The 8,593-nt window shown below is 48.2% G+C and overlaps 1 protein-coding gene across 1 annotated transcript; it reads right to left on the reverse strand.

Annotated features, from left to right (window-relative positions):
• Positions 1 to 308: 308 nt before the first annotated feature.
• Positions 309 to 8,525, reverse strand: LOC117797971 (protein FAM193A-like). The gene is made up of 5 exons (XM_034650401.1): positions 5,626 to 8,525; positions 4,067 to 4,179; positions 3,694 to 3,936; positions 1,117 to 1,270; positions 309 to 1,001 (listed from the first exon to the last, which is right to left on the reverse strand). Exons 1-5 carry the CDS (start codon positions 5,701 to 5,703, stop codon positions 816 to 818), a joined length of 774 nt encoding a protein of 257 aa, XP_034506292.1. The 5' UTR covers positions 5,704 to 8,525; the 3' UTR covers positions 309 to 815.
• Positions 8,526 to 8,593: the final 68 nt, after the last annotated feature.

Genomic DNA, 8,593 nt, shown 5'->3' on the forward strand with positions numbered 1-8,593 from the left:
GGGCCAGACTTCTCAATGGAATACCTTTTCATGTCACCTTTCTTGTTTGAACTGTGGGTCTACACTGCCTATTAAGGCAAATAATTAGCCGAGCACCCCGACCTTCATCTGTTCTTCCTTTCAGTTAAGAACTACGTGAGTGGGGTGCCTGGGGGGCTCAGTCGGTTCAGCATTCGCCTTCAGCTCAGGTCGTGATCCCAGGGTCCTGGGATGGAGTCCTGCATTGGGCTCTCGGCTCGGTGGGGAGCCTGCTTCTCCCTGCACCTCTGCACCCTGCCCCCACTCATGTGTGTGCCGGTGCGCACGCTCTCACTCTCTCAAATAAATAAAGTCTTAAAAAAAAAAAGAACTACGTGAGCATCTGTTTATAAAACCAGGAGTCTCTAAGGGAAAACAGTCATCTCCTGAAGTACTCTCATCTTTGGTTAACAGAAAAACACATATCCACCAGAAAAAAACCTCCCTTACAAAATCAACCTTTTTGGAAATTTTAACATTCCATTATTTTACTTGTTCAAAAAACCCTCCCCTTGCTTCTTTAAGACAAAACCACCATCTACGACAGCTAGATGTCTGGAGCGACTCAGGTGCTGCAAGGTCAAGACTGTCGAGTGGATTCAAGCAAGAAGAACACGATGAAAGCGGGGTTAGGAATCATGTCCGTGTATTTTATAAGCATGCCTCAATCCTCTCCAGTTCTAATCTTCAGAAGCTATGCAAGATAACGTAAATTTGCATTCAGTAACCCTCACGTTTAGAGGAAATACACACAGAGAAGACACCCTTGGGAAAACACAAAGTTCGGGAAAATGAAATCATACCTGCTGAGTAGGGTAAGACGGGGGTGGACTGTCCACTTTACTTTCCTCTTTCCTGGGACTCCCGTTGCCTAGAGCTACGTCTTGCTTTGGGGCTCCTGGCGGCTCCCCACTGCTCTCGCCATCTGCCTCTTCATCGTCAGCCTCTGAAGAGCTACTACTGGTGCTGCTTACCTGAGGGGACTTTTAAAAACAACCTTTGTAATTTATACTTTTTCAAAGTGGAAGAATTAAAAAAAGTAAGACACCAGATCACCACTTTATGCCATTTATTGTCACTATGAAGTCATGCCCATACCTCATCTTTCAGAGCCATGTTTTCCCCGCCACCATTCAATTCGCTGTGGATTCCATTCATATTGGCCACCACCTCAGTATCATCGTAGTTACTCAGTGGATAAATATCAGCAAATTTAGCTGACAGTGGTGCAACGTCTTCATCATCACTACAACTGAGACAGGCAGAGATGGTCACCACGAGGCTGTTCGCCCAGGGGGGCAGTGAGTGAACCACCCACTCAGCAGACATTTCCTTTTCGGACACTGTTCTGGTTTACAAAAGTATTACACTGAGCACGATGCATGCTTCGCAACATCTCCTAGTAACCTGACCACTGGGGGAAAATGCCTGACAGACTACCGTTTGCGCTATGTAGAAAAATGGAAAACAAAATGCCAAACGAAGAAACATGTCTGGGAAACTGCCAAAATTTAATCAGAGTAGTTATTATTGCATTTCCATTTGGCTTGAAGTGCCTCGGTGTACAACTGTTCGCTGCCATTTCCAAGCAGACATAATTAATTTATTAGAATTAAAGGGGGTACAAAGAACCACCAAAATTTCAGACATAGCTAGTTGAACAAAGCTTGAAAGGCACTTAGGTGAGAAAATACTAAAAGTTTTTTTTACTGCAAGGCTAGCTCTCAACAAGTTAGTCATGATCTTAATTAAATATCAGCTTTAACAAGACATCTAAAAAATGGGCAGATGGAAGATTTACTAAAAAAAAAAAATGCAGGTAAATTTTAAGGCTGTAGCTGATGAAGGCCACTGCAAACATACGTTTTTCTGGTGCGTGAAAAGGGCGGGCACAGAGTCCCCACATCAGTGCAGACCGTGCAAGGCATGGACCCTACAATGGTCACCCCGCCAGGACGATAAACATGCCTCTGAGTCTGTCTTCAGCCTCCAAATACAGTAACTTCCAGAAGGAAAAATCCTACCAAGTAGGGCTCTCTTGGATTTAAGAGAGTGTCCAGAATTGCTAAACTCAGATGTCCTTTCCATTTTTGGAAAAAGAGGGAACACAACATGCTGGAATCTGGAGCTCACCAAAGTTAGCACCCACAGCACCCACCAGGCAAAGGCTGCTCAGGTCTCCTGAGGCCTGTGGCACCTGAGGTGACAGAACGGGTGGCCTTGGTCAACACTTACACCCACCTTCTGAAACATTACCACCACCACGATTCACAGATGAGGAGGCCAAGGTTCAGACATGAAGTGATTAAATCATTTGCTCAATGTAATGAAGACAGGCTTCATCTACCTGAGAGCCCACGAAAACTAGAGAGCCCCGCAGTACAGAGACTCCAGTCGCACAATTCTCTTTAACCAACTTAGTAATGACACCAACAAAGAGATGCCACTAACCAAAGGCAAGAGTGGAGGCTTTCAAGTCCAAGCAGTTCATGTCTGAAAGACATTCATCCCAAGCAGCTGAAGGGCCAGAGACCCAATGCAGCCATGGGTGATCCTGGCCCACGAAGAAAGGTGCCCACAGCCCACTTCCTCCACCACTTGACACAGCCCTGGAGCCCACACCCGACACCGGCAGCTGTGACACATGAGCAGGGATGGGCTTTTCTAACATAAATTTTTATTAGACCATACGTGTTTAATTTTGGTATGTTTTTGTAAGAGCTTGGCAAACAGCTAGCTGGGAAACCCTCAACCCTCCTTCTCAGGCTCCCAGAGAGAGCACAGGGTATTTGGGACTAGAAAGCAGCTCAACGGAGTCATGGCGTTCCGACCAATCCCTTCGGAATTATTTTGTGTTTTGAGACCAGATCCATATCAAGGACTGCAAGACTCTGAAGAAAAGCCTCAGAATCGTCGGGGGAATCCAGAAGGAGGCAGTGAGAAACATGAGAAAAGCTGAGCAGCCCAAGGGCAAGGCAACAATCCCTCCCATTGGGAACCATGCTGGCGTCCATCACCTCCACGGGGCTTCCGACAGCCACACACACTACGATAAGCAAAATGCAAACCCAAGTTTACCTAAATAAAGTAAAAACACACGTCCATGTGCAACCCATCCAGAAGTTAGAGTGGTAAGCCTCAACAAATGACAGGGTCACAACTCTGAGAAATGTGGGACCACTCACCTACAGTGTGAGTTGGTGACAGCTGCACAGCCACCTCGCTCATAAAAAATGTACTTCTAGATAATGTGAGAACACGGAAAACAGAACCTTTCAATCGCTTGCTAAAGTGATCATCTGAGTTTTTAGCAAGACATGGAAATAAGCATGAATGCTGAACGGACAATGAGGCGGAATGAACTTCGGGCTGATGACCCTCAAATAAAATGAGGAAACGTGAAGCCAGCACTGAAGAGACACTTCCCTGCATACCAACATGGTTTTTTCTTTACTGGCATTTATAAATTTACTGTACTTTTTCTTTCGGGTAATGAAATAGTGTCAAAGTTTGGGTTTACTGATTTCGTATTTTAAAAGTTGCTTGAAAAATGAAGGATCCTTTTTCTTGAAAAGCACTATAATGATATTTGTACTTCTGTAGACATTACTGTCCATATTTCTCATTATTGGGTTACGCAAATTTCTGAAATCTTATTACAAAGTCACAACTTACAAAGTTGGTGCAGAGCCATTGTCTGTGAGGATGAGTCTGGGATGTTGCTGAATTGTAATGGGAGAGCTGGAGCCTGACCCTGAGCTTGCTGAGGACACGCTAGGTGGGCGCATCTCAGAGAGATAGTCGGGAGCAGAATCCACTTGGAGGGGCAGCTGGTGACTGTGGATGTCGCCAGTGACGGGGGGGTCCATGACACCACAAGTGAGGATGTGTGAGAGGCTGCAGTCATCACAAGCACATCTGAGTGGGAATGAAGGACAGTTACCCAGAGAGCCAAGAGAGATCAGACCATGCTCTGTCAGGGTCAGTGCCTCTACTGAGGTCGTGGGTCCCACAGGCCCGCTGCGCCCACACGACAGCACAGGCTCACCTTCTCCTGTAGTTGCAGTTGGGGCAGTCGGGCATGCTTAGCCGGGAGGACAGCATGTGCCTCATGGCATCCGTGAAGTTGTTCTCACCGGGGACTGCTTTCTTATTGGTCAGCTAGAGAAAATCACCAAGCGAGAGGTTAACTCTGCAAAACATGCCCCCAGTCAGGTGGTTCAGCTTCTCAGTAATCATGGTAGCATGTGCCATGCGCATTCAGAAGCCAGTGGCCACAGCTTCCTAGAGCATGACAGGGCCAGGAAGGGGCAGAGTTGAAATGCACAGCAGCAGCAGGCACGAGCCTCACAAAGGCCAGGGAGCAGTAACCCCTGGCTGGTGCCTCACCAGCAGAAACCCGGCCTTTACCTGGAACCAGCTGTGTGCTCAGTACTCACTAGGGACCAGCAGTGCAGAGCTAAACCGTGGCCCCCCAGGAGCTTAGAGCCTGGAACAGGAAACCAGGATGCGGGAGGTGCCCTGGCAGAAAAGCAGCTCAGCAGGGCACCAGGCCCGAGCGGGGGCCAGAGGAGGCGGTGTTGGTAACTCTGTCAAGAGGCGAAGAGGGAATCCAGATCCGGGGCAGAGCACTGAGCTAGGCATCACTGAAACACCTGGGCTGAGCAGGAGGGGGTCTTGGGGGACGGGACAGGGTGGGGCCTGCACATGCAGAGCTACAGCACCAGAGTGCCCACAAGTTAGAAGGCATTTATGACACATGACAGAAGCAGGTGGGTGGGAGGACGCCCAGCTGGGGAGGACACCCACTGCAGGAACAAGGACTGACACAGGAAGGGTGCAGATCCAGGAGCTACCTAGCAAGTGGCACTCAAACTTCCAGCCGACAAGGCAAGCATCTGGATTTCAGAGAAGAAACCTACAGACCAGCTCTGGCAATGGGATGGGTGGTGCTAGAAGGGCCATTTGATAGGCTAGAAGCCACACAGGAAGGGTTGGGGGGTGGGAGCAGGAGAGCAAGCCCAGTATGGGTGCCCAGAGGAGACCGCAGGGTAAGGACACCAGCGAGGGGTCTGAGGCCAAGGGCCACCAATCCCTGAGGAATGCCGGGGAGGGGAGGAGAGCTGGCTGGAGAGAAAGCAGAAGAGATGCCAACTTGTGGATGAGAATCAAAGGAAGCAAGTTTCCAAAGTCGAGTATCCTGAGGACATCAGGGCAAGGCCCCCAGCCAGCCACAGCGGGGTGCAGAGAGGTAGGGAAGAGCCTGTGGGGAAGGAGGGAGTGAGCAGTGCTGTCAGCCGCTACACTGAAAGCACGGTACAGGCCCACGTGGCAAGGCCTGTGAATCGGGCCAACTCCCAGCTCTGTGACTTCACGGCACCAGCTGCCTCCGAGGGGACCACATAGCAGGGACTCAGGTGGCTGTGGGCTAGCGTGGGTCGTTCGACTAAATGGGATTTTCCTTGAGGCATACAGAAGAGAAGGACATGGGATAAGGGAGACTAGTTTATCCAGGATTAACCACACTCTCAGGAGCAGACCCACAGTGCAGCCTTGAAATGGTGGGGTTTTCCCCTGAGCAGCGCGCAGCCTCCCCAACAGCCTCACCTGCTCTTCAATGAACCTCCTCTGTTTGAAGAGCTCCCAGTCCTCCGTCAGCATGCGCTGTTTCGTTTTCATTGTCATCTAGGAAGGAGATGCAAGCAAAACCTTAGTGCCAGCAAGAGCCAGCCGGGTGTCTGTGAGTGGAGATTTCAGAAACGGCGCACGTGACAAACTCCCCTGCAGACAGGGGAAGGCACGACACAGACCCGGTGCTCCGCCTCTCCCACGTGCTCTGCTCTCGTGGCAAACACAGAGGAACTCACATTTAAAAAAGAAATGAAGATCTCAGAGCGGAATCTGTCACTGCGGTAAGCGAGCATTCAGCCGGTACTGAGTGCCCGTCACATGCCTGTGCCAGAGTAAGAAACGTGAAGATGCGCGACTCTGCACGCAGAGCCCCGAGCAGCCTGAGCTGGCGTGGATGGTCACGTGCCCCACGGGCAGATTCTGTATGCCCCCCCCCACCCCGCACAGGGCCCCTGGCGGAGTCAAAGGCACAGAGACAGCAGGTAGACGGAGAGCCAGGCGCTGGGTGGGGAGGGTCGGCCGGGGAAGGTGCAGCTGCTCTACACGTGGGGGGCGGGGGCTCGCGCCACAACGGGAACAGACTTGCTGCCACTGAACTGGACCCTTAGCAACGGTTACAATGGGATGTGTTCTGTTATGTGTATTTTACCACAATTAAAAAAGAAAGCAAATTGAGAGGAATAGGGAATTAAGAATGGGCTCAAGGTATAGTTTTACTGGGGTGGGGGAGGCTCTGAAATGACTAAATATTGATGTTTATCTACACGTGTTCTTGTAATTACTGAAAACTTAAAAATATTTCTTAAAAAGAGAAATATGGGGTATATATCTTCCAAATTATTAAAACACAAAAGGGGAGGGGGACATATTGAATCCCACAGGCAAGAAATACCACCAATAAACCCTCCAAAACAGGAGTAATTTCAAAAAACAAATTCATGCATTTGAAAAAAATTTACATAGTTTAAACTATGAGAGAAGAAATCAAAGCTGAAATCAGTCCATGGAGATCACTGACAATGAAAGTCCCACAAATTAAATTATGTAAGATGCACCCAACACACAGAAGAAAATGTACAGGCTTCAGTGTGTTTATGAGAGAACAAAACCGAAGACTGAAAAGTATGTGTTCCACGTAAGAAGCCAAAGAAACAAAACAAAACGAGAAATGAATAAAGCAGAAAGAAATTAAAGTAAAAGCAGAAATTATCGGGAAAACAAAGAAGCAAATGTGCTCAATAAACCTGAAAATGCTGGTCCTCCAGACACCCTCCTAGGCTGACCAAGGGAAGAAAAGGCCCCACAGAAAACGTGGGCATGAGCTAGGACAGACACAGGCAGAGGAGGTCTCCTTTAAACCCCAGGAGGACATATCTGTACAACGGAGACCTTCACCTCCACAGAAATGCTGCGAGCAGGTGGCTCATGGGATATTCTGCTGCACCTGCCCAACAAGTTTTAAAAGCCTTGTCAACAAAATAGCTCTTGAGATTTCACCTAAGCCCAGACTTGGGATTCTGTGGACATCTCCACAGCTCTGAGGCACTCTGCCCTTCACTGCCCTCCTGGTTGAGGGTAGGGCATTTCCTCTTGGCTCAGAAGGTGTTTTCTCGGCAAAGTGGGCCAGGGAGGCAGGCCAGGGAAGCACAGCAGCTCTCCCACAGCCATGGCTCCCCCCACTTTGATCGCTCCCCTCTGAGCACAAGCTCGTCATCCCTTGTCTACATGATATGGACAATCTCCTAGGCAAACATCAATTTGTGGAACTCACTCAAGAAGGAGGGACCCCAAAACAGATGACAAAGTGTAATATGAATTGAAAAGGTGGTACAAGACCCACAGTCCTCACTCCTCCTCTGTACAAAAAGAAATCACACCCCAGGTTATAGGGTGGATTCTATCAAACCCTTTATGGAACAGAAAATTTAAACTATTCCTGAAAATTAAAAAAACATGGGAAGTTTCTCAATGCATTCTATGGGATTAGGATAAATAACTTTCATACAAAACAGACAAGGTCTCAAAGACACTCAATGATGCCTCAGAATACAAACCCAAAAATCCTAAATAAAATATTAGCTACTTAAATCTATTAATGGGTTAACAGAATATATACCATAATCTAATAGGCTTTAATCCCAGGAATGCAAGCATGTCTCAAAATTAGGAAACCTAATGTCTTACTTCAATGAGAAAAATACTAGAAAGAAAAACCATACAATCAAATTCAATATTATTCCTGTTTTTTAGAAAAATCATCACTTAAATAAGCTAGGAAAAAAGGAAACTTCCTTAATGTGTTAAAAACTCACCAGTACTCACGGGAGCATGGGACTTCATGGGATGAGTGCACAGCCGTCCCCGTGAAGCCGGAGCAGCACACGGTGCCTCCAGCTACGCTCATTTGTGACGAGCTGAGGTCTCTAACTGAAGCCAAACAGTGCAAACGGCGGAAAAGGTAACACAAAACTATCACTCATAGGAGACGCGGCTTCTAGAAACTTCAAGGCAGCTGACCCAGAAACTCCTGTAGAGTCAGTAAGGGTGCCGGGTAAAATGCCAACAGCCGGACGGCCCCGGCCCCGGCCCCGGCCCCAGCCCCAGAAGCCCCAGGTAAAAACTTGATGGAAGCCACGAACTATAAAACCATCAGACAGAATACAAAACACGACCTAAACACAGAAATGTGCACCACCTTCCTGGATGGACTCGATGCTGGAGCCGGTTCTCTATGTCCTGTACGTCCGCCGCTTTCAGGAAAAACATTTTCCTCTCACAAGCAGCAATTACTATCACACGTTTAAAAAAGGATTTCGGAGGAGGGGTGCCTGGGTGGCTCTGTCAGTTGAGCATCCGACTCTTGATCTCAGCTCAGGTCTTTTTTTTTTTTTTTAAAGATTTTATTTATTTATTTGACAGAGACAGCCAGCGAGAGAGGGAACAC

Source organism: Ailuropoda melanoleuca, unplaced genomic scaffold (genome assembly GCF_002007445.2).
Source record: "Ailuropoda melanoleuca isolate Jingjing unplaced genomic scaffold, ASM200744v2 unplaced-scaffold208, whole genome shotgun sequence".
NCBI lineage: Eukaryota > Metazoa > Chordata > Mammalia > Carnivora > Ursidae > Ailuropoda > Ailuropoda melanoleuca.